The sequence below is a fragment of the Chrysoperla carnea genome, chromosome 2, assembly GCF_905475395.1.
Source record: "Chrysoperla carnea chromosome 2, inChrCarn1.1, whole genome shotgun sequence".
Classification (NCBI taxonomy): domain Eukaryota; kingdom Metazoa; phylum Arthropoda; class Insecta; order Neuroptera; family Chrysopidae; genus Chrysoperla; species Chrysoperla carnea.
In genome coordinates, this window is record NC_058338.1 from 88,014,232 (window position 1) to 88,041,851 (window position 27,620).

The following is a 27,620-nucleotide window of genomic DNA, read 5'->3' on the forward strand; positions in this document are numbered from 1 at the left end:
AATGACAATTACGGACAAAATTTTACTATTTTTTAGTATTGTAAATAAGTTTTGGTTTACTGCACGGTACATGCATATAAAACAAATACATGCTTTGTACACAAGTAATGATTTATTTTTAGCCTTATAATATTGTGTGCAAGTGCTGCTTGTAAATTTGATAATTTAGATATCGCTTTTCAATTATAATACTCTATAGTCATCTCTGTTCATCACATGATGGATCTTCAATGAATTCATAATTAAATTAAAATTTTGTTGTTATTCATCGGCAACCTTATATTTTAATGGTATTATTATAAACTACAAGATTGTCTTAACATTTTAGATAGTTTTTATCACACTCTCTAGATTTATTGAAATAGAAATATCCAATTGAAAATGATAACCTATATAATTCATCTTTTGTTCAGTCAACTGTGAAAATAAGAATAAAAATTTCGATGATCTAGGAATTTTTTGCGATTTTCGGAAACTTTGTTAATCAAAAAATGTATTTATATAGTTTTATTGAAATCCCTAGTATTATAGGTAGTAATACGGTAGTTGCCTGATATCGATTTTGCCATATTGCGCATAAAAATGTAAAATTAGACTTGATACCATGAGAAAATTTGCAAGTGAAATTAAAATTGATTAAAAAAGGAAGAAGTAATAAGTATTCAAAGATTGTTGACCATCTCCTTTAAGAAAATATCGTACAAAGACGTCACTAATATCTTTTTCTTTGCTTAGTTACAAATTTCAAACGTTCATATTTTGCAGTTTTTCAAAAATTTCGCTTTACTGGTTGAAAAATTTAGTCAACAAGTCTATTGTCTCCAGTACTAAAAATAATCTTTTACACATCCGCTGAAATCAGGTCGGTATATTATAAGAACCACAAGTTTAAAATACACTGTAAAACAAAGTTACTGAATTGATGTAAACGCATTTGCTTCTCTGTTAATGCTCTTTCTTATAACAAGAAAATATTTATTGCGTCAATGATCTCAATACTTAATCACCAATCTCGGAAAGGGCTACAATGATTTTCATCAAAATTACTCTACAGGGGTTTTTGGAGCGAAAAATCGATCAAGCTAGGTTTCATGTTTAGAAAACGTCGTTTCATCGGTGTTTTCAGAAAAAACTGAAACATTGACTCAAAATATGACTGACTTTTCTTGACATCCATTGGCGACAAAATAAAGTACATAACCGGGACATTCAAACTGGTATTTGCGTGGAGACATTTTAAATGGTGCTTATGTAAGTGATAAAATTTGTGCATTTTTAACTCAAAAAATACCGAGTAAAGCTCAGTCATCCAGGTATTTTTTTCAATAACTAAGTATTTGATTGGGAAATAATAATCTAAGAAAATTTTTTTACTTCCCGCTATGTTAAGAACAAATATTTTGCAATTAAATATTTTTTTAAATATACTTTATTATGAAAAATTAATATTTTTTGTACATCTTCTTAAGAAGTTTTTTTTGAATTAAAATTTCTTTTCTTTTTAACAAAATTTTCCTTTCATTATTAAAATTATTTAATAAGGTCGCACAGAATTCATCAAAACATGTATTTTATAATATATTCATTGAAAAATTAACACTTAAAGAAAACATGACTCGATGAAAAAATATTATTATTATATTTTCCATTTACATATTTACTACATACACGCTACCACCATAGCTTTATGAAGAAAAAATTATTATGATGATGAATGCCTGAACAAAAACTCTATTGTTTTTATAGTTTATTTTTTATATTCATTGTATTTTGTTTTCTTTCGAAGTACATACATTTTAATATGGATTTAATATACATTTTAATATCGTACTCACTGAGATTAGTATTTAGACTATAAAATCCTTCTAAAATAATTGTAATAATGTCGGGATGACCGAGACTTTGCTCGGTATTTTTTGAGTTAAAAAGACACAAATTTTGAATATATATACCAATTTGAATGTCCCGGTAATGTACTTGACTACGAAGAGTCATATTTTGCAGTGTATGTTTCAGTTTTTCAAGAAAAGGTGGATAAAAAGACGTTTTTTAAAAATGAAACCTAGTGAATACTCATTTTCATGAAAATTGTTGGATCCCTTTCCAAGATCGTTGGATCGTATATATATATATATATATATATATATATATATATATATATATATATATATATATATATATATATATATATCAACGATCTTGGAATCAAGAATGGCTCGTTTAAATATCTGTGATAGGGAAAGCCATTGGAAATAGAGAAGTATTTTGAAGTTTTTATAGTAGGAGGTGCAATCTGCTTCGTTAAATTTAATAGTCTAGAAAGGCTATTTATGTAAATTTCTTAAAAATATGCATCAGATATTATTGGAATAACTTTTCAATTATACCCAAATCTTGAATTCAGCTTGAACGCACAGAAGTTTGTACGTAGAAAAGTTTTATATAAAAAAGCGCAGCTTTTAACCGTTTTAAAGACATTTGCTGGAAATGCTGAAGCCACCGTTTTTAAGACATTTGGTATTTGGTAGAAGGATTGAAGCCACTAATAATGAAATACCGTTTGCGTTCCTCTAAAAATTGTTAGCAGGGCAACTTTGTTTCACATTTTCCGGGCCCCTAATCTTTCTTGACTATAAGCAGACTTTTCTTAGCTCCCACGACATTTGCTTCTATACTCTCGATTGGCAGAAGTTTCCTACAATGCCGAAAATGTTCACATTTTCGTGTAAAATGATGTCCTTATTTCAACCCTTCTACTAGGATTCATCTGTATTTAAGTGTACCAAAATGTGGAAAAGAAATTTTCAATCTGTTATTCTCTCGACTTACAATCTATGAGTTGAGATCAAATTCTGGCACTTAGATTTTAATGAATATTATACAAATTCACAAAATCAATTATTGAAAATATTTCTGTTATGTTTTAAGGAAAATTACAGGATAAATTATTGTTTGAGTGAGTGTCTACCACTTTAATTAATATCAAAACTTCCAGGAACTTATTATTAACAGAAAAATTTCAAGTTTTATTTTTCTCCTCATCGCCAATGTCCCCATTTCCAAGCGCCACTCTCGGCAATCTTTTCAAAACACATATTATTTTTCAATGGTTGTAAGCAAATTCGAATCATCATCAACTTCCGTTCAAGAGAAACCGAAAAAATATGGACGAACTAACGCAAACACTTGCGTACACACAGACTTGCGTCTATATGTTCTGACCCCGGCTTTGAAATATAAAGCAATATTGAAAATTTTGATTTGTATTTTCCGATCGATTACGTTAACTTCTCTCTACTTGGAATTTATTAGTTCTGTAACCTCATTTTTCTAATTCGAACATATTGGAATTTCATGAATATTAAAAATAACTGGATAATCCTTTTATCGGCAACTTATGAAAATTCAAATAAGATTTCTCTGTTTTTATAGTGGATCAGTGAAAAAACAAAGGCCGTCACTAGTACAGCGGAACAATATAAAGGCTTATACCAACACAGTAGTAGTCTACTTCATCACTGTAGTTTTTCGTAACTCACGTTCAAATTAAACGTGACAAAAATTTTTATTATGGTCTTTAGAGCTTGTACCTACCAATGTACGTTGTTTTACGAGATACAAATGACTACCCCGACACCATCTCATCTCACTTATATAATACCCATCCATACCATTTCAAAAAGTAATAATATATTTTTCCAAAAATAATAAACCATATATTCTTTTTTTGCCCGCTCACAATTGTTATACTAACAAAAAAGTATTATTATATATTATTTGAGTATGGTGATTCTTTTCTATCTTATTATGAATACAATCATGATATTTTTGTTTCATTTTATGGTATCGTATCAGGTACAAAGTGGTTAGAATTAACTTACCACTTTACATAATACCACAAAGAAATAAATAGTCTAAAATAGCCCCCTCAAGAATTCTTTGGTCCATAAATATATAAGCCAGGTAGAGATAACTATCGAGATCCCCCTAAACTGAGTACAATCGAAGGTTGGCCTTGGATTTGACCTAAACCTTGGCCACGAATAAGGCCATTTCCCAGATTTTTGCAAGAAATTAATGAAAAAGCAACAGGGAGTTGCTAAAAATTAAAGGCTCGATGTGAATAGTAACGTCCTCGTTAAATGTATTTAATCTCTCTTTGTATGTCAATGCAAAAGTCTGATATCCATTCAGAAATTTTATTTTAATACTTAATGAAGTCATTTAATCATTAAATCATTTCAGAATTTTATTTGAAAAAATCGACCTGAGCTTGACCTACAACTTTAGATTTTGTCATGTTTTTTCTGCTATTATTTTCTAAAATTCAGGGTAGGTCTGAAACTTTTTGAACTCCCCGTATTTACACTCGAAAAAAAAGTAATATCTTATATTACTACTGGAAATCATGGGCCTACCGTTTTCAATATTGATCATTAATTACTCTATTATATAGAATTGTATTTTTTTCCAACACCAGATAAAAATTATTCAGAAAGAAGAAAATTAGTCATGTCTAGCCTATTTTTCGAGATATGATAGTGAAAATGTGAATTTAAACAGAAGTCACTCAAGTAATAGAGTAAATTGTCATCCATGCCCATAATTTTGAAAAAATAGATAAAGAGTGCCGATAAAATCATCAATGGAATTTTAGGATCCTCAGTAAGTGACTTCGTCGTCGCTTTAATTCTATTTATTTTGCTGACTATTTTCATTGCATTAGAAAGTAGTATTTTTTTATTATTTCATTAAATAATTATTAGAGTATATAGTATATGAATTTTGCACGAGCACTAAAATGTACAGTTAAAGAGTCGAAAATTTACAAAGAAAAGTAAAAAGTAACGACAAATATTACCACATCTATTTCAAACTAGTACCATCGATAACAATATTATTATTCGCTTGGAATATTCTGTAAATAATAATACAGAAGCAAGAAGGCGAATGTGTTGTTTAGTGTTGAAGAAAATAAAGTCAATTTTGTAATGTTTAAAACGTCTGTTTTAACTTAGAAAATAATATTTTATAGCTATTAGAATCAACAGTGTTAAAATGTTTCAAAAGCTATCAATGTTTGTTAAAAATTGTTTTAAAAGAACTAAAATTGACATGAAATTTAATGATTGAATAAAAATATTTAAAACCAAAGTTGTTTTAAAGCAATATGATATTTCAATTTGTCTATCTTTTACGAAACGTGTGCAAAGATTTTTCTAGTTAACGAATCTGAATTAAAGCATTTGCTTAAAACACATCGTTAAAAATTCCAACCGAAAAATTTTGAACAATTGGATCGCTGCTATTAAATAATATATTTTGCTACTAGAAAATTACTATGGGTATAAATTTTAAAACATTAAAAAAAATTAAAAGTTAAAACAAACCTCAGAAATAATATTAAGTCAACTAACAATACATCCCATCGTAACTATTTTCTTTTTGAAGGTAAGCTTAAAAAATCAATTGAATCAAACAATTTTCGAAGACGTCGAATACCTTGTGTGTTTGTTAGGGGTACCATGATGATTCACATGTTCGAAAATGTAATGATTCATAATAATTATATCTTTGTAAATCAATTGACAGTGAAAACAGTTTCACTGGCGAATGAACAACGATCGTAGCAAATTGTGGTGGTTAAGACCTTTAAAAACTGGCCCAGTAAGTTTCTTATCAAATACTTTGTTTTACTAATATTTATAACAACTTTGCTTTTGATCTATATACATTTCTATTGGAGTAATCACATTAACCGGGACCTTAACCCGTTTTCTAACTTATATACCAGTAACTTTTATTTTTACAAATCAGGTTTGATTGATTTTGGACCTTTCCCCTTTTTTCTTAGCTGTTTGAATGTAATTTCAAATGGACATGATATTTTAATAAGACAGAAGCTCAAAAACATACATTTTTTTAAATTTTATTATCATCTCATAAAATTTGTATTTCGATTATGCGAGTTACAACCAAAACTTTCTACTAGGAAGTTAAAAATTTTATTATTTATCGAAAAATCAATTGCACGTGAAAATCTCGTTCAAAGGCAAAGAATAAAAATGTTTTACTTGGTCTAATTGTTATACCAATATTTATTGAATAAAAGTACAAGACACGTACAAATTTTTTTCAGAAAAAAAAAACTGTTTCACTACTTTTAATTTAATTTATAACTACTTTTAAAAAGTACTAACCATGCTAAAACATACATTTACTAAGTCTATAGTTTGTGTGTGAGGTTCGTTATGGAGCCGATACGTTACATTCAATGTGACTTTTATTATGTCTTATACTATCTTAAATTATAAATAGTGGAAACTATTTATTGTAGATATTTTTTAATAATTTTTGGTTTAAATAAAAATGTCTGTATTTAAATATTGCATGATACTAGATTGTTTAATTAAATTCTTGGAATTTAGTTTAGTAATATGAACTTTGGAACTTTGTTTAAACAATCATGATCAAATTCTTGTACCTAAACCACATATTATATGAGACCTACAACTTTGTATATAATGTGAATGTTTCGGAAATGTAAGGCCCGTTTTATTTTTCTTTTATACCTATAAAATAAGGCACAATATTTTACAGAGTATAATAATGTCATGTTTTGTATTGAAAAGGCCTAACTAAAAATTCTGACTACCTATCTATATATAAGTACTAGAGTGATACCCACCTGCTTCGCTGGGTCTAAAAGTAAAGATTGATAAAGATGGCTCTCGCTTATCCCCTTTCTATAACACTCGAAATAATGGTAAGGATTGTTTTACACAGGTAAAATATATGTATGGTTTTCTATTTTTTTTAAATGTATAATAGTATTTATTCATTGAGTATATCAGAGAAGATGGCCGTAAAATATTTTATATTGACTATTTTTACAGAAAACTGTAATGAATGGTAACGTCAAATGACTATTTTTACAGAAAACTGTAATGTATGGTACTGTCAAATGATTTCTTTTACAGAAATCTGTAACTTATGGTAACGTCATATTAAATTAATTTTTAAATTTTTTTAATTTTTTAATTAATATATCTTTATAAATTATCTCATGTGTTATTCTGATATATAAGCTATATTGCTGTACAGTTTTTTTATTCGCTAGTTTAAGCGTGAAAGCGTAACAAACAAACAAACAAACATTCTTACTTTCGCATTTATAATATATAGATTCATTAAAAACCATTCGCTAGTTTTAGTTTGAAAGCGTAACAAACAAACAAACAAACAAACATGCTTACTTTCGCATTTATAATATAAAGAGATAAAAAGAAATTGACTGGCTGATTGACTGGTCGATCAACGCATCGCTGAAATCGCTGGATCTAGAAACATGCAATTTTGCACAAACTTTTTTTAAATGACCTTAGTGTGCACCAGGAAGAGCACTAAAGTGCACTAAGGAACTGCACTAAATTAGGGTTGAAAACTTTATGAAATTTGATAAATTTTGAAGTTTAAAATAATATATATCTTTATTCACTTCTTCTTTTTTCACTTTTTATTAGTTCCAAATTTTTTGTCACTATACTGTTCCTATTGTACTTTTTTCGTGCAACTGTTAGAAATAGTAATAATGTTGTTGCTTGTATAAGCTATATTGACAGTGTGGGTTTCAGAGTCAGGTGACATAAGTGAAACTAAGTTTAAATGACTTGGCTAGGTAGGGACTTAAATCAATCCGAGTCATTTGCCTAGCTGTTTGATTAAATGAATGAATATCGTTCAGGTCGCTAGTTGAAAGGCTCCATTTAGTTGACATGCTAGGATATTTATTGAACGGTTAATTTTATTAGTTGACTGCAACATATACACAGAAGTCTTACGACGATTACTTCAGAATGTTTTTTGTTTTTGAATTAATAACTACTTTTAATGGTACAAAGGTCATAAAACCATATAATATGTATAATTTTTGTTTCATCATTCTTTTAATAAATATTATAATAACTCACAGAGGCAAAAGAAATTCATAAACATACACACAGATTTTGTTTTCCAGTACATTAACTTTAAAAACGTAATTGCTGTTAATTAAATTAATGTTAATGCACTTGTAATATTACATGATAAACATATAACATACTTTTTGTGGTGGTTGCTACTCAAATTATACCTTTGACAAACATAAAAATAATACTTGTTATCTCTCCGTAGGGTAATATGTAATACCCTGGTTTAATCTTACCTTGAGACATATGGCAATTTCTCAACAGAAACCGTTATTTTTGAAAAAATTAAACTGAATGGAGGCAAAGAATTCTAACTAGAAGAATAGTAGCCAAGAGAATTATTATCCATCTGCATATGCTATACCATTTATATATGAAATATATCAAGGTATACTAAGTTTAGTCCCAAGTTTGTATAGGTCAAAGTCTTAGGTCGGTAGGACCCATCTTGTAAACCGTTAGAGATAGAACAAAATTTTAATGCGAAAAATGTTCTTTATAAAAGCCAACAACTTTAACCATAACCCAATGACCATTTTTTTCAGTAATATTACTGAAACATTTTTTCGGTAATATGACTGTTTACCCGTGAGGGCGCAAATGAGCTTACAGTACATCATTAGTACATCATTCTATTAAAAAAATTCAAATTCAATTAATTCAATTTAATGTGAAGCTACAAGTCTATAACTAACAGGCGGAAATACATACACTTAAAACTATTTTGAAGCTATAATGCGTGATTAGGTAGAACAATATATTTATTGATGGCAAACACACAATTATTAAATCGAAATTTGTTTTTCGATCATAATTTTATGTCCTGTAGAGGACGCTATATTCAATTTAATTTTGACGCCACATAGCCTACAAGCATCGGGCAATCAAAATGCTTCTAACGATACCTCATTTGTAAAATTATAGTAAGTAGTTTAGAAGCTAGATGGGAACAAAAGTAAATACATACACTTTAAACTGTTTTACGATTATAATTTCGTGATTAAGTATAACAATAAATATATTTCTGAAAGGTGGTAATTACGCACTTTAATTTTATACCAAACACGCTATCATTAATCGAATTTTGTTTTTCGATCATAACTTTATGTCCTGTAGAGAGCGCCATATTCAATTTAATGTGACGCCACATAGCCTATAACCATCGGGCAATCAAAATGCTTTTGACGATATCTCATTTGTAAAATTATGGTCAATAGTTTAGAAGCTAGATGGGAACAGATGAACATACATACATATGTACCAGACACATAACCCTCGCCATTGTATAGTCGGGGTAAAAACAAAAATTATAAGATGTGACTTTACAAATTCAAAAGATGAGGTGGCAATGGACTGGGCATGCGAGAGTGGGGGGAGAGCGTTGGACTTTCAAGACCATTGTATGGACGCTTCATAATTGTAAAACGAGAAGAGGGCGCCAGGTGAAACGATGAAGGGACGAGGTAGTGAAATTTGCAAGTGATCAATGGATGCGCGAAACCAAAGACAGGGAAAATCGGCAACTATAATTATGGCTCTTATTATTATTATTGTTATTATTATGCTGTTTCCCAGATTTAACTATAAAGATTGTATTGTATCTCGAAGAGAAATACCGATACAATCACTAGGGATGATTCTATCGGTACAATAAGGTGTGTTTAATTGTACTTTATAATCTTGTACAATAGATCAGAAATATTGTATCGTGAACCATACGTTTTTATCGATACTTGCACAGTTCTAAAAACTATCTATTGTGATATTTTAAGAAATGTTCTTACGAGTAAAAAAATTTTAATTGGGATTCATGGTACTTCACTATCCCTTATATTGCCTGCAGTTAGTCTTTCATTTTTCGTCAAATAATTTCACCGATGCCAAATTTTTTCTCTGCATATGGTAGAATAATGATAATATTTATAAAAGTATTCTTTACGAGGGTATATTTATGTTATTTATTATGTGTATCTTGTGTATCCTCAAGGATTTCATATTCAACAATACAAAAAATAAAATGTAAGGTATTTTTAAGCATTATTATTATTTCATTTGGTTGGCTTTAACAAGTCTATGTACTTAAAAAAAAAAATTAAATTTATGTTCATTTAAAAGTGCTATAGAGTCGACGCTTCCGAAAGCAAACACGTGATACCGAGGAGTCATTCTTAGAAAAACTTGAAACAGTCCAAAACAATTTGTATTTCGTAATATGATTAAACTTGCTTTTAAGAATAAGTACCTGAATGGCCGAGCTTTATTCGGTGTTTTTTGACTTAAAAAAGCACAAACTTAATCACTAATATAAGCAACATTTAAAATTTCTCCAAACAAATACCAATTTGAATGTTCCGGTTATGTACTTTATTTTGTAGCCAATAGATGCCAGGAAGAGTCATATTTTAAGTCATTGTTTCAGTTTTTCTTGAAAAAACTGATCAAAAGACCCTGTAGAGTAATTTTCATGCAAATCAATGGAGTCAATTCCGAGATTGCTAATTCCTGCTGTTATGTCAAAAACTAATCATCTAGTTGTCAAATGTAACCGATTATTGCTTTGTTTGGATCTAACCAAATATATACCTTCTGAATTGACTTTTATCAAAATTTTTCTCGATTTTTCGCAAATTTCTTAATGGGTTAGAAAAAATTACGTTTGTTTCATAATTTTACGAAACTAGTCTTATACAATTTTGTCCCAAAAATTACACAAAACCAATTTATTTTTCCATCCGGCAAATAGATTCTAAGAAATACTTATACATTCGTCAAATGTATCGGATTTTTGAATTTTTGGTTTAATATAATAATAATAATAATAATAATAATAATAATAATAAATTTATTTGTTTAAAGATTTTACAACCTTTTACAAAGAAGTCCTAGACATTAAAAAATATAAAAAAACACAAAAATATATGTAAGAAAAAAAAAAAAATCAAACTCAAAAGAACAGAAAAAAAAAATTATAGAAAAAAACAAAATGATTGGAAAAAAAAAATTAGCAATAAAAGTATACAATCATATTAATTCATAATGGAAAAAAAAAAATAAATTCTAAACCAAGAATGACAAATTTCTTCATTCATTCAAAAGAAAAGACCTTATCATGAGAATTGTTTGTAGAAAATAAAAAACTTTTTTTATATGTGAAATAGTTTCACTGTATAACAAACCTTCCAAGTCCCAAGTCGTAGAATTGAGTTTCTTGAAAAAACCGTCACGCTCAAAGTTGTAAACAGGACAAACAAACAACAAACGATGTAAAGTTTCATGAACATTTAAATTGCAAAGAGTGCATGTGGCAGCCAAATCTATAACATAACTGATTTTACTGAAAACAACATGCAAAATTTGTATGTTCGAGGTACGGAGTTGTGCAAATACTCGAATAAAAGACAGAGGACAGTTAAAAGTTAAATAGTTCTGATATCCATCTGTGGCTGTAAGATCCCTAAATAACGGATTATATGTTGGCAAGGCCACCCTTTCAATGTCTTGTTTCGCGTAGTAATGAAATCGCTATTTAGAATGTCTACTGAGTCAATTAATTCGAGTAGGTTCTTAAATTGAGAGACCCAACTTAATCGGGACGGTTTCGGAAGTATTGGTTAAGTTTAGAAGCCTTTTGTAGCATAACTTTGGATATCGCTCGTCGTCCATGCGCAAAATTTTTTTCAACCAAAAAAGAGCTGATTTGATTGCTTTAAGAGACAAAGGTGATATGCCTGTTTCAAGACGTACTACATGGTTTGGTGTATTCCTTGGTAGCTGAAGAAGTTGCTTAAAAAACCCCACTTGGACGGATTCAATTAGGGATAGATACCGAAGACTCCATACTGGGGCACAATAGAGTAGAGTATTTAATACGCATGATTGGTAAAGCTGTATTCGAGAGTCCCAAGAAATACATTTGGAATTAGCCAAAGTAGCCATTACTGAAGAGATAGCTGCTTTTCCTCTTTGCACCGAAGTCTCTAGCGCCTGATGGAACAGGGAAGAACTTGTGAACGGTATTCCCAAGAAATTGAATGTGTTAACAACTTCGAAGGAGAGTTTTTCAAATTTAAGCACTTCACTCTTTGGATTTCTGCCTCTGTTTTTAAATATCATGATTTTTGATTTTTTGTGATTGATTACCAAGCTGTTATTTTTAGCATAGGAGGAAAGCAATGAAATTTTCTTGACCAGATCCGAATAACTATCACCTAGAATTACGAGATCATCAGCGTACAGAAGCATTAAAATACCGTTGAGACCATCGACATTTAGTCCACGTACTCCATTGCAACGAAAAAAGTCTTCGATGTCATTAATGAATGCCGAGAAAAGCCACGGGCTCAACGACTCACCTTGCAGTACACCTTCTTTTACGGGAAACTCCTTACTGAACTCACCATCTACTTTGACATGGAAATGTGCATTTTCATACAGATTCTTTAATATTCGTATGATCTTCCCACTGATTCCAAAAGAAAAAAGTTTATCAAAGAGTTTAGAGTGGTTCAGAGAATCAAAGGCCCTTTTGAAGTCAACGAATAAAGCGTACATTCGTCTACCTGGAAGTCGAAGCTGTAGTTGAATTACGGAGGTAAGAACAAATATATTGCCCATGCAACCCCGATTCCGTTTTTGGTTTAATATTACCTTCTGTAATGTTTTATCAAATTTAAAACCACAAATTTTCCCTTTTCTTTTAATTCTTCCTTGAAAATTGATCTTAAAGGGAATCCGTTTGAAAAAATCGAAAAAATCAAAATAGTTTTTAACAAACTTTGTTATACCATGCATATATGAAATATACATAGTATAATAAGTTTAGTCCCAAGTTTGTAACGCTTAAAAATAATGATGCTAGGAAAAAAATTTTGTCATAGGTGTTCATAGAATCACCTAATTAGTCCATTTCCGGTTGTCCGTCCGTCCGTCCGTCCGTCCGTCTGTGGACACGATAACTCAAAAACGAAAAATGATATCGAGCTGAAATTTTTACAGCGTACTCAGGACGTAAAAAGTGAGGTCAAGTTCGTAAATGAGCATCATAGGTCAATTGGGTCTTGGGTCCGTAGGACTCATCTTATAAACCGTTAGAGATAGAACAAAAGTTTAAATGTAAAAAATGTTCCTTTTCAAAAATTAAACAACTTTTGTTTGAAACATTTTTTCGTAAACATCACTGTTTACCCGTGAGAGCGCCAATTAGGCGGAAATTTTATAATATGTGTACAAACTATACACTAAATGTCGGTCGGTAATGCAGAAACCTATAAAGTCATTTACATATGTACTATACTTTATTAGTTATGTATGTGTCATATGTTTGTATGTGTTATGTGATAAAGAAATCAACACTGACTATGCATGGTATTTCAACAATTAACTCAGTCAATTGTTTGTTTTCACTTGTTATATGAGATCAATTTAGGCCAAAAATATCATTTACTTCGCCATTACACCAATAGTTTATTGACCATCTTCGTTTAATAATTTTATTTACTTATATGCAGATATTAATTTTATTTCAATTTTTCTCGGTCTAGACATTATTAGACATTTTATCTTAGTTTTCTATTGGTAAATCCGGTTTAATAAGTTTGATATGTTTCTTCATTTTTATGGAACTCCGAACAGAAAATCACATAAATACATATAAAAAGCTTTCAATTCACAATTGATTTGATTTGATTTATTTTTGAACAAGTAAAAACAAACAATTGATTGAGTTAATTGTTGAAATACCATGTATAGAGAGTGTTGATTACTCTGTCACATTACACATACATACATGTCATACATACATATAATTTGATAAGCCCATATAATACATAATATACAATTTGCGCTCTCACGGGTAAGCAGTGATGTTTACGAAAAAATGTTTCAAACATAGGCAGTTTATTTAAGGAACATTTTTTACCCATAAACTTTTGTTCTATCTCTAACGGTTTACAAGATGGGTCCTACGGACGCAAGATCCAATTGACCTATGCTGCTCATTTACGAACCTCACTTTTTACGCCCTTTGCACGCTATAAAAATTTCAACTTGATATCTCTTTTCTTTTTTGAGCAATCGTGATGACAGACGGACAGACGACAGACGACAGACATACAGTCACCCGGAAATGGACTAATTAGGTGATTTTATGAACACCTATACCAAAATTTTGTTGGTTGTATCAATATTTTTAAGCGTTACAAACTTGGGACTAAACTAAGTATACCTTGGTATATTTCATGACCATGGTATAAAAAGCGTAAAATGTTTGTGTCCTCCATACACAAATATATGTATGTCATCATAAAAATTCATTAAAAATACTTAAAATATTTTTGTTTGAGTTTTACATTGTTTTACGTAAGTTTGTGGATTGTATTTTTTTTGGGTATAAAAACATATAAAAATCTAACTATTTTGTAATAAATTTCAATTTATTATTTATAGCACACATATAGCTCATAGTCTTGTGAATGAGAATCTATGTGTGTGCTGATATACAATTTTTCAAATAATGACACATTTATCGTATACATCAAATACAGGGTTTTTGTACTTCAATGAATGCATATGATACTAGATGGCAAATTGGAGAAGACATAATGGTTCAAATAAAATTTAATATGTTTCTAATAGTCGCATGTCGTGGATAAAAGCAGTTATGCGCAAAAAATTTCAAAGATATATAGATTTCAACGACATAAAGCTCTAAAAAAAATTTTAGGATCATTAACCCCGTCTCTATAAATTTTCAAGGTAATCGATATTTAATATGTAAAGGATAAGAATCCATACTTTAAGAATAATTTTTTGAGAAAATTTTTCTACAAGACGGAAAAGAGTTCCCTTGACTGTAATGACAATTTTAACTATCATAAAAATTTCAGGTGAAAATATTTCTTGTTTTCATACTTTTAAGAGCGTGTAGTCGTTCTTTTGGGGCTTTAACTTTGTGATAATATAACAACTTCTTTTGATACCTAAAATGCATCATTAAATTAAAATTTGTTTTTAGTATGAACTTAGGGGACACATAGTTTATAACCAGCTGACGATCAAGACGCTTTCAACGATACCAAATTTGTCAAATTATGATAAGTAGTTTAGAAGTTAGATAAGTAGAATGAACTTACATACATTTCGGTCAAACACATAACCTTCGCCGTCGTCATGTTAAGAAATGTGAAAATATTACCAACGGTTACAATATTTAACTACAATGTTTATTATAGATTTTTGATATATTATATGGAATTATATTGATCATCTTATGATCGAATCTTTCTTCGAAGATCGTGAATTTTTAAAGTTTTAAATTTCACTCTCCAATCGGATTACGTACGTGGTCCTTTCATTTATCTTACGATTGTTAAGAATATCCAAAAAACTACTATTTCAATTACCATTGACACCTATCATTGGCTGATATTTTATTAGTGATCTCGATAATTGTACGAAAATCTGTTAAAGACAATGATCAAATCAAAGCGTATCAGAATGAGTCAAAAAAAAAAAAAAAAAAAAAAACTGCATCCAGTCAGTCTGCAATCAATCTGTGCTTCTTTTTTAAGGAAATCAAGTCATGATCGCTAATCAAGTATGTTCTTAAAAAAGTATATAATAATACTTTCTTAATCTTTAAATTATTAATTTAATTAATTCTTCATTCGTTATAATTTTATGAATCAAAAGCGATTCGCCAAAAAATCGATCAAAGAAAGTTAATAATTTCAACATTTTTTTAATAAACTTATATTAAGAACTTGGTCACTTGACTAGTGATTAAAATCATTTAACTCAAGCGATTTTTTTGGGCATATACACACAAGTTTGGATATACTGTGTGAAAACCATATCGTTAGCCATTTATATTATATGAAGTAAGAAGATTTCTTACAGACGTTCTTATGTATAAAACAAAGAGGGTCTGTATATGTGTATTAATGAACCCAGCTGGTCACACTCATTACTTGAAGTTGTATGCATACAATACCAATCACAAAAAGTAACACATAGCCATGGCACAACATTACAAATAGAGCACATTCCCTCTTTGTTTTATACATAAGAACGGCCATAAAAACTCTTCTTACTTCATATATTTTATATACTTAACGCAATAGCTTACAATCGGTATTGATATATACTACTGCAAAAATTCAGCAGTAGATCAAAATCCGGAAAGAAAATTTGCCTTGATTATTATTTGAACAATCGGCGAGATTGTTATGGTTCATTTATTAGAACCATCATAAATTTTTAACCTAGGCTACCTAAATTGGAATGAACATAATAATTTAACAGGATATTGTATTTTATTAGAATATTTATAATATCGATCGAGAAAAGCCATATTCGATAAAAGCACTAAAGAATTTTGTTGAAATAGGTACACATATTCTCTTTTACCATTCATACATAAAATTTTAGTTATTAAATTTTAGCATAATAGTAATAGTTGTAGTAGTAATATATAGTTATACTGACCGTTTCTTTTGTTCGATCCAAGCGTTCACCATTTCGCCACCAGGTGATACTAGCTGGTGGTCGTGATCCACAACTTTGGCATAATAGTTCATATCGACGTCCAGCAGATAATGGTTGATGCGGTCCCAATATCCTTACATCTAATGGGCCAACTGTAACATAGAAAATATACATTATATTAATTTAAATTATATTCGTTAAAAATCATTGTATCTCTCTTATAATTGCTACCGTATGGATAATGAAAAATTTCTAGATTCAATCACTAGTTTAGAATAAAAGAGAATATCGATTTTTTTTCGCAATTGTTAATAAAATATGAAAACACCGTAAAAGAGATAATAATTAACATTAAAATTAAATTGAACCAAGAAATACACATGATATAAGCATTTTAAACTACTTATTTGACAGATATTAGACAAAGAGATCGGACATAGTATTTGACGTCATATAATACGTTTGACATAAAAAGTTCATGCTAAATTCTGTTTTTTTTGAAATAGATACTTCGCAGCCGAATGATATTTTATTGATAGCACAAGATTCTAGCAAAATTATGATTCATAACAAGGTCATAATGAGTCGCTGTTTATTATTTAAAGATAGTAAATACTTCTAGAAAATCTTTCCATCAATTCTCATTGGTTGAAATTTTTACTCATCATTGACGGAAATCAGCTTTTACTTGTTTACACTTGTTTCTCGTAAAATAATGACAAGCCAAATACCTCATAGCAGCTTAAAATTATTTTGAACAGATAAATCTGCGCTATAATGGACTGCCTATTATTCTTTCTTACTCGCCCAAAATTGGTTTTTAAAAATTTAATCAATTTTTACTGTTTTAAGACAAATTACGACAAAGAAGAAGCTGAAAACTGAGTGACAATTGTAATTGCTTATAGTCGTAATGTATTAGAATAAATCGATATCTCGTCACTACCTCATCCTAGCCGAAAATATTTTGTGCAACAAAAGAATGAAATGAAGAGCAACGCATCTTAGAGACTAAGCTTTTATTATCAAGCATAATAGAAATACGGATGTAAACTACAATGTAGTCATCATGAGCGTGCTATAACTAATCGTAATATTTCTCCTGATCGGTCCTATTTTTATATAGTTGTTGAGAGATTTTCTCCAAATATTGATTTGGACAAAGCTTTGAAATGTAGCGCATATAGTCACGTACACCAGAAAAACAAAACTACCATACAATGGTTAATTTCGTGTTCAATGGGCCCTTGATTATCTCTCTATTGACTATAATATTAAACACACGTATCTACTGTATATAAAAGGTTCTATAGTCAGGATAATAACAATATACTCCAATAAAGGTTTGTTTATAAATAACTGTTTTTTGAATTGTAAGGGCAATGTAAATCTATTTCATATGTTCTACAACTGAATCCGTATGTAAAAGGCACAGCTATTTTTGTTCTTTAGTTCGAAAATGGATATGGATTATCAAAATAAGGTATACAAACCTTTTGATTGAAGTAATCTTAATAAATGGTGATTATTTGGTTTAACATTAGTTCAATAGAAATGAGATTAAACTCATCTTTAAAGCATGGAAAGATATGCTGGAAACATAGTTTCTAATTTTTGAGCATTTTGAAAAAATTACATTTTTTTTGAACAAAGCAATATATTATTATTTATTCCAGATTTCAAAGTTTCTTTCTATCTCGTGTTTATTTATTTCTCGTGTTTGTATTTATCCTAGTAGTGCTTTATTCGGAAGGCTTTCGGAAGATTTATCAAAATTGAAATTGTTAGAATTTTTATGAACGAGGTTTGTTAACGATTTTCAAATACCGATGTTTTGAAAATTTTTATAATGCATGATTGATACATAAAATTATTTCTTCAAAATTTCAAATCCAGGACTACGCCGTAAATAGGTTTCTACACAGGCATAAATGGGTTTCAATTTTTTTAGTTCTATAACTTTTGCTAAAATAATTCCGTTTTTATAAATTTTCAAATACTTGCTTAATGATCATTTAATCCCCGAACTAAAAGAAGGTGTGTTATAAGTTTGCCCGCTATGTGTGTCTGTCTGTCTGTGGCATCGTAGCGCCTAAATCGATGAATGGATTTTGATTCTTTTGGTTTTTTTTGAAAGGTAATTTAATGGAGAGGGTTCTTAGCTATGTTTCAAATGCAAATTTAGGGTTCCGTACACGAAAAAAAAATTAAAATTTGCGATGATCTTCCAAATCGGCTCAGTTTGGAAAAGGGTTTAAGGGAAAAAGTAATTTAATGTAGAGCGTTCTTAGATATGTTTCAAATACGAGTTTAGGGTTCCGTAGCCGAAAAATTGGTCGTGGGTTTTTTTAATTTTGTAACTTTCACTTGTTTTTAGTCGAATCTCGGGTTCATTCTTTAATTATTATTGAAATTACAGGTGCTCAAATGGCAACAAGTTTTAATGGGCTTCACTTTAGGTACTGTAACCCCTTGATTTCACTTTTAAACTTTTACGCAACTAAAATTGAATACTACTTGAATAATCTGGTGACTATTTGGATTGCATAGTTAGTAGAATAGGCGTGCGGTGCCGTGTTTGATAAAGAGTTTACGGAATAGAAAATGAGAACCCGATAAACCCATAACGCAAATAAAAGAGGTACGTGACTCAAACCTAAGATAAAGCCATTATTTCATTCATTCAATTTCACTATAGATAGATTTAAGATGTAAATGTAGGCTTTCTAGGAAGACGAAATAGGATTTACTTTAATTTGATTTTTGTTATTTTTAAGCCGTTTTAAATGTGTTAGAAAGTAAATTGTGATATTGAATGACCTCAATAATTTCTGAGACATAAATGTTAGTAGTTTGTTTATGGTGAATTTTTGAAATTATAATAAAATACGAGTCATCGAATGAGATTTATACGATAAAATTTTAAAGTCGGTCGTCATATCTCCACATTTAAATTTAAAAATACATCTAACAACAACAAAAAACAAGCTGTTTTCTATACGATCTCTATATATTTATATATATATTAAATTTTTATATATAGTTACTAGAAAATATGAAAACCGGGATATTGTGACAGTGACAGGTAAATATTATCAATGTCAAATTTTAAATTGAAAAACCACTTTTTATAAATAAAAATGTATATAATATAAAGACAACATAAATTCGTTTAATGCGATGAGTATGTTCAATTTATGTGTATACAGTTAGGATGGATACCTATGTGTATAATAATGATATGACTGGTTTATTATCAAATATGTCAAGTTATTTATTGTCTAAAATCTAGATTGATTTAGTAATATCTCAATAAGTTGATTAATATCTAGGTAAATAAAAATTTCTTGCTGAATATAGTTTGTACAAAATGAGTGGCATGAAACTGTAAGTATCACAGATTATAATTTATTACATAAATAGATAGGCAACTCTACTGATCATGAAATGATGTCCAATTCATTTATCATTTTTTATTTTTTGTTTGTTTTTTTTTTTTTTTTTTTGTTATAACAAAATTAAGTGAATTTTTTTTAAATAAAATAACTAGTATTTATAAAATAATAATTTATTGTAAGATTTGGAACAAAATAACATTTATTTTAACATTAACATTATTATTAACAATTATTCACTAGTTTGAGATGTAAGTTAAATGCAATGTCTAACCATTTTAGTTCGTTAATGGTCAATAATAATCACAAATAAACACGACCTAAAGGTAATCAACACGATTAAAACAAGACCTAAACACTAATTAATTCAGTACATACCATAAAAAATCAGAAAATAATATAAATACACTTAAAATGACCTAAACTAAATTACACTAGTTAGTTATTTAACAGGGGCACAATGAAAACGACCTAAACACTGAAACAAAGTCACTACACAAATGGTCCACAAAATGTTAATAAGCGCAATCAATTGAGGATATACACAAAGGAACTTAACGAATTTTAAGGACATGCAAACGAATTTTGAAAGGCGGATTGTTTATTTATTAAAAAATGTATAAAATATTGTGTTCCCAACAACCTTTGAAATAGGTAAATTATCCAAACAAATAGATGGCCCTACACGATTATAACGTGTAGAGCTACCTAGAGTAAGGCACTTTCAGGGAACTAAAATAGTAGAAATTTTTCGGGGAGTTTCAGATATGTTTTAAATTAAAAACTATAATCTGTGGTAAGTATATTACAACAGACTTCTATCATCACTCATGAGTCATGTAGTGCAGTAGATACGTAGGAAAATACCTCATATTTTAAAATAATTATCCCGTCCGGTTTTTCAACGGGATAATAATGATAAAAATAGTAGTTTTTAAGCAAAAATACTTTGGAAAAAATCGAAGTGTAGGAAGTTGTTTAAAAACCATCGAAAAGTTACGAAAAACAGGTTTTTTGCAAATGCAAGCCGGGAAAATGATTTTGATATTAAACAAAAAATAGGGCGTTCAAGAGCTAAAAAAACAAAACAATGACACTAGCGAAAGATAAATCCGAAATTCGTTTTGGTCTCTTGTTGCTTTTAATTGCATCTTTTTGTAAAAAAAAAAATTCGTCGCAAAATAATATAAGGCTCCCGCACAATTTGCGGAAATGCCAAAATATGAACTTCCGAAAAGCCGTGCGCAAACGCTAACAAAGCATCCTACGGCATTTTAAAAAAAGATTATCTTCTTTAAAAGTTTCCCAAGAGCCTCTGCATAATAACGAATCTTGTAGACGCACGATAGAACCATGAAAACACAAAGAAAAATCGAGTAATATTTCATTCTTAATAAATTGAAACGAATTGAAAGAAAATATAATATTCAGATATTTGGAATATATTGTTCCAATATTTTATTTTCCATAATACATCTGATACACATTATAATCGTGAACATTTTTAGGGACACTTATAAGTCTACAATAGTCAGGGCCCATTATTGGGAAGATTTGAAGTGGTCTAGATTTTAATGGGCCCTGACTGTTGAAGTCGCTGTGCATATTATTGTGTCCCTGACAGAGAAATGTCTTTTTCTGCTTATTGGTATAATGATCATGATAGGTTAGGTAAGGTGTTATTGGCTTCATGTACATACCATGCACTACACCAACTCATCACACCTATTAATTAAATTAACTTTTGTGGTGACGACGAGAATCGAACCCGCTACTCTAAGCATACAACGAACACAATTGCTTACGCTTTAACCAACTGAGCCACTATTGTTGACATAATCTGATAATTGAAATGGCTTTTATCTGTGATTTAAATTCAACAAAAATAATTTACGTGCTTTAAGTTCAACTTTCTTTCTTGATTTTAAGAAAACATACTACTGTCTAGTCCCATTGAATTTTCATGACTTAATAATCTCGTTCAATTTATATACATATGAATTTTTTATTTTTAGATAATATATATGTATTTTTTGCGCTTTTGGGGGAAAATGAACAAGATAGGAGGACGAATACAACAAAAAAAAACGAAAACTGATGTATATGTATGTTGTTATTTTTACATTTTCTTTTTATACCATGTATATGAAATATATCAAGGTATACTATGTTTAGTCCCAAGTTTATAACGCTTAAAAATATTGATGCTATGAACAAAATTTTGGTATAGATGTTCATAAATCACCTACTTGGTCCATTTCCGGTTGTCTGTCTGTCTGTCGTCTGTCCGTCCTCTGTCTGCCCGTCTGGCATCACGGTTACTCAAAAACCAAAAGAGATATCAAGTTGAAATTTTTATAGCGCGCTTAGGACGTAAAAAGGGAGGTCGAGTTCGTCCATTAGCAATGTAGGTCAATTGGGTCTTGGTTCCGTAGAACCCATCGTGTAAACCGTTAGAGATAGAAAAAAAGTTGAAATGTAAAAAATATTCCTTATAAAAAATAAGCAACTTTTGTTTTTAAACATTTTTTAGTAAACATTACTGTTTACCCGTGAGAGCGCAAATTATGCTCAAATTGTTTAGTATGTATTATATGGGAATATTAGTTATAAATGTGTGACATGTATGTATGTGTAATGTGACACTGTCTTTACATGATATTTCAACAATTAACTCAGTCAATTGTTTGTGTTCACTTTTTTTTTGCATGTAGGTATACGTGTATAATAGATATGTTTTTTAAACGTTTGTACTTTAAAAATGAAATTTGCTATTTTGTATTAGAAATTGTATCTTTTTTTCGTATTCCTTGTTGTTATTTTAAAGCTTATTTAAAAACGTGGGAAAATCCCTATGATACATATGTGTGGGTTTATGCATTATGGTGATCAACATAATATATGTACATGAAGAATATTCAGAATTGATAATATTAACTGTCAATATTAAGCTTCAAAATGATGATAAAGTTATGTATATCAGTTTACTTTATTTAGATTTGAACGTTTCAATATATACTAGCTTGACACCCGTTCCCTTCGCAGTGTTTAAAAGTAAAGATGGATAAAGATTACCGCGTTATAGCCTTCACTTTCCTTGCTCTCACTTATCCCCCTTCTATAGCACACGAAATAATGGCATGCATTATTTTACACAGGTAATATATACACAATATTTTTGTGATAAAATAGTCATAATTCATTGAGTATATCAGAAAAGATGGCAATGAATTTTTATTATTTACTATTTTTAAATATCAGATTAAATTTAATTTTTTTTTAAATACCTTTATAAATTATAGCTCATGTGTTATTTTCATTCATAAGGTATATTATTGTTAAGCTTCATTCAAATCCATTCATTAGTTTTTGAGCGAAAGCGTAAAAGCAAACAAACATTCTTACATTCACAATTATAATATATAGGGATTCTTAGGGAAATATACAAGGCATCTACTTAAGCTGGCTATATATGGACAACTTTTTTGTTATAAGTTTTACGAGTTATTCTTTATAAAAATCTCTGCTTTGGAAAATATTAGCATTCAGCTGTTCACTTTTGACATTGATATACAGGAATTTTAATGATCGTTTAGAAATATAGACCATTTTGAACAGATAATTAGGGAAGGGGTTCAAGAAATCACTCCCGACATATGTAGGAGTGTATTTAAACAATTTTGTAAAAGAACAATAATTACATGTATGGGCCACAAAGGTGGATACATTGAGGAGAAACAAACTGAAGATAACTGTTTATAACTGAACTGTTAACGTAGGGAATGTTTTGATCACTGCAACTTTTAATTAAATTTTACAAATTCTATTTCATCATCGTACTTAAAATGTTTATTAGCTTATTTCATTTATAACACAATAGTAAATATAGATAATTTATTTTTCATACATTACGTTACAACTACTATTGTTGACGTAAGTAAATTAACAATTATCAACAGCTCGTTTTTGTCTCAACTTATCCACCTTCGCGTTCCATACATGTAATTGTACTTTTACAAACTTATATAAATACACTTCAAGATATCTCGGTAGTAAATTCTTGAACCGTTTTTTTTTATCATTTGTTCAAAATGGTCTACATTTCTAAACGGCCATTAACATTCCAATCGAACTTTTTCAATTTGTGGACATCCTGTCCATTTGAACTGAAGAGTGAATAGCTAAATGTTAATATTTTCAATAGCAGAGATTTTTTTAAGAATAACGTTTTTTCGTAAACCTTATAATAAAAAATTTTTTTACATACGTAGCCAACTTAAGTAGACACCCTAAGTTTGCATACTTCTTAGTTTGGAATAGGTAACTAGCTTTTGGAAATACTTTAAAAACTTCTGAATATGATACGTTAGTTATTAGTTTCATTGACCTATTTTATGATAAGAACAAGTGAAAACAAACAATTGACTGAGTTAATTGTTGAAATACCATGCATAGTCAGTGTCAATTTCTTTATCACACTACACACACAAACATGTGACGCATACAAAACTGATAATCAAGTATAGTACATATTATAAAATTTCCGCCTAATTGGCGCCCTCACGGGTAAACAGTGATGTTTACGAAAAAATGTTTCAAACAAAAGTTGTTTAATTTTTGATAAGGAACATTTTTTACATTTAAACTTTTGTTCTATCTCTAACGGTTTACAAGATGGGTCCTACGGACCCAAGACCCAATTGACCTATGATGCTCATTTACGAACATGACCTCACTTTTTACGTCCTGAGTACACTGTAAAAATTTCAGCTTGATATCTTTTTCGTTTTTGAGTTATCGTGTCCACAGACGGACGGACGGACAACCGGAAATGGATTAATTAGGTGATTTAGTGAACACCTATGACGAAATTTTTTTCCTAGCATCATTATTTTTAAGCGTTACAAACTTGGGACTAAACTTAATATACTATGTATATTTCATATATACATGGTATAAAAAGCATAGCAAGAGTTTCAATTGAATGTGAAATAATTCTACTAGTTAAATTTTCTAGCTACGTCAATGATAGCTACAAATGCTTGTTTTAAATGGTCACAATGTGCAGATCCTTTATTGGCTGCCCACGAGAGATATATTTAGGGCATATGACGATTGGCCTACCAAAGCATAGGACTATAGTGACACCATTGGTTGGATGTACATTAGCCTTCATCTACATAATAATTACTCGGAAATCGCATTTCCGTCAAAAGACAGCAAAATAAATTTAGACAATTGTGTGACCAGCTAGGAGTTCTGTTTTAAACATTAAATAGAGAGACTTTTTTAAAATTTTACTAGAAAAAATTACAAATGTATATCAACTGGGTTTAGAAATCGAATACAATAGGTTGCAAATTTCTCTTCAATGTAAAGTGAAAATATATCTTCCAAAATTACATCTGTAAAATGCAGTGTTTTGTCCACAAACGAAGAAATCTCCGAACAGTCTGATAATTGAGAAGACATGAGGTAGAAGTGTACAAATTAATGACTGAGAAATCGCATTGCTGACAAAAGAGAGCAAAATTAATTTAGATAATTATGTGAGTGGCTAAGAATTTTACTACGGGTGATGTTTTGAACATTAAATAGAAATAATGCTTCAAATTTGCATTAATTTCGTTGTTTGTGTTCTATGGTGGGTTTGAAGATAATTATAGTATTGAGAAAAATGGTTATATTTAGTTGTTATAAAGTAATTGTTGTTTTCGCCATCTCGAATCAATATTTTCAGTTCATACTCAAAGAAAAATTGTTTGAAAAAATTTATTTCAAAAAACCATTGCCCATTCCACCTCTGAGTACGCAGCATGTTATAGACACACATGTATGATATTCAGTCAATGAATAATGATCTCTCAAAAATTAAAAAAATATCTTTATTAATGACGATATGAAGTATAAAATAATAAATATATAAAAAATTAATATGAAACCATTAAAAAAGATCATAAAAATAAAAGATAATTACCCAAATTATAATTAAATAAAACATAGGCATAAAATAAATATACATATATATATATATAAAAAGGTAGATATATTTTTTTATTTTGTGTATATGTTTGTTATATATAAAACGATATCAGTAAATTTGGTAATTTCCGCCTCTTTCCGGTCTATGTAACCACTGTTATAGGTTACATCCTATAAATATTACATGCGGAAAACTGTTGAAAAGCCAAGGTTTTTCTTTTTTTTTTTTTGGGAATAATCTTAGGTATTTCAATAAAGACCATTAAATCATTATTTTGGTAATTATTAAAATCGGTATATGAGTATAAAAAAGAATTCTAAGCAGCTTTTTCTAATAGATTTTTTCAATTTCTCCAACCATCCCTGACGCTAGGCAAAATATTCAGAATCGGCTCGTTTTGTCAATTTTTCGGAGGCTGAGGTTAAAGTTCATATTTCGGTCAAGTACCTATCCTAAGAAATGTGAGCCTTCACCCTGTATGACTACAAAATTTCAAATCGATATTCCTATAAATAACGAAAATATGAGAGTGTTTCATCTTCCATAGTGCATATCTCTTATGTCTTAAGTAAATAAAATTCATGGGAAATTACTTTCCGTGCTTTTTTGAGATAGTACGTGGGATTAAATATCGAACAATGCATATACAAGAAAATTACGTATTATATAAATACATATATTATTATGAAACCGACAAATTTTTATCAATCAAGATAAAAAATAAATAAATTTTTTTTTTTAATACAACCATAAAATTAGATATTTTTTTCTCTCTATATCTATAAAAATTAAATTTTTTTTTTGTCGTTGAAGCTTGTGTAGAGGATGTATGGATCCTTCTGTATATTTTTATATCTTATTTTTTGTGTTATAATTTTTCACTGATTTAATTACAGTTATATTTATTTTTTATGATACTGCTTTTATGATATCTAACATGTTTCAAACATGTCATAGTACAGGGTGATTGAGTAGGTCTTAGGAATGCTACAAAATTTCCAGACATATATTTTGGTCTTCTAAATGAAAGTTTTCTTCACTTTTAATAAACAAATTATGATTTCTCTAAATTTACATTAGATCAAGTTTAATTACTGGATAAAGAATCCCTGTGGTGTGTCTGGTGCGACATGGATAACTTCCCTATTTAGTTAAGAGTTTAAAAAAATTAATTAATAAAAAACTCAACAGACTTGAAACCACTCAACCGAATGTTATGAATTTCTTTTCGGATCATATTGAAATTAATACTCTGCGATCGTCATTATAACGAAGTCGATACCATTTTTTGCTCGAGCGATATCAGTCAGGAAAAAAATGACCATAAACAAAAGAACCTAACGTACATACAATTGGCGTTAATGCTTTGGTCTGACAATGATACGTAAAGATATGTTGAAAATTTCAATTATGAAAATCTGGCCCATTACAATAATTTCCTATACTGGGAATTAAAAAAAATCGAATTTTTTGTACCTACTTGACGTCATAAAAATATAAATAAACTATAATTTAAACCAACTTCAACAAATGTACGTTATTCCATTAAAAGAAATTTCGAATTTTTATTGGGTTTTTAATATAGGATCAAAGACTACTAAAAATAATCGTTTTTGTGAACTGAAGAAATTTTTCCCAATTTTAATATTAGAAACTACTAACGTTGCATTTAGCATTGTAAAACGTTGCATTTAGCATATGGGTTGCCATTATCAAAATGGTTCAGTATGAACGTGATTTTCTAAGGTTTGGTAAACATTTTCTGTGGTTTTCAAATATTTGGAAATATTT

General features: G+C 29.4%; 1 protein-coding gene across 1 annotated transcript in view; it reads right to left on the reverse strand.

Annotated features, from left to right (window-relative positions):
- The window catches only part of LOC123293021 (protein turtle-like), a 434,897-nt gene that overhangs the window by 281,323 nt on the left and 125,954 nt on the right, over positions 1–27,620 (reverse strand). Inside the window, exon 4 of the mRNA XM_044873737.1 lies at positions 16,452–16,603. Coding sequence (XP_044729672.1) covers positions 16,452–16,603 — 152 coding nt within the window. The remainder of the gene's footprint in view (positions 1–16,451; positions 16,604–27,620) is intronic.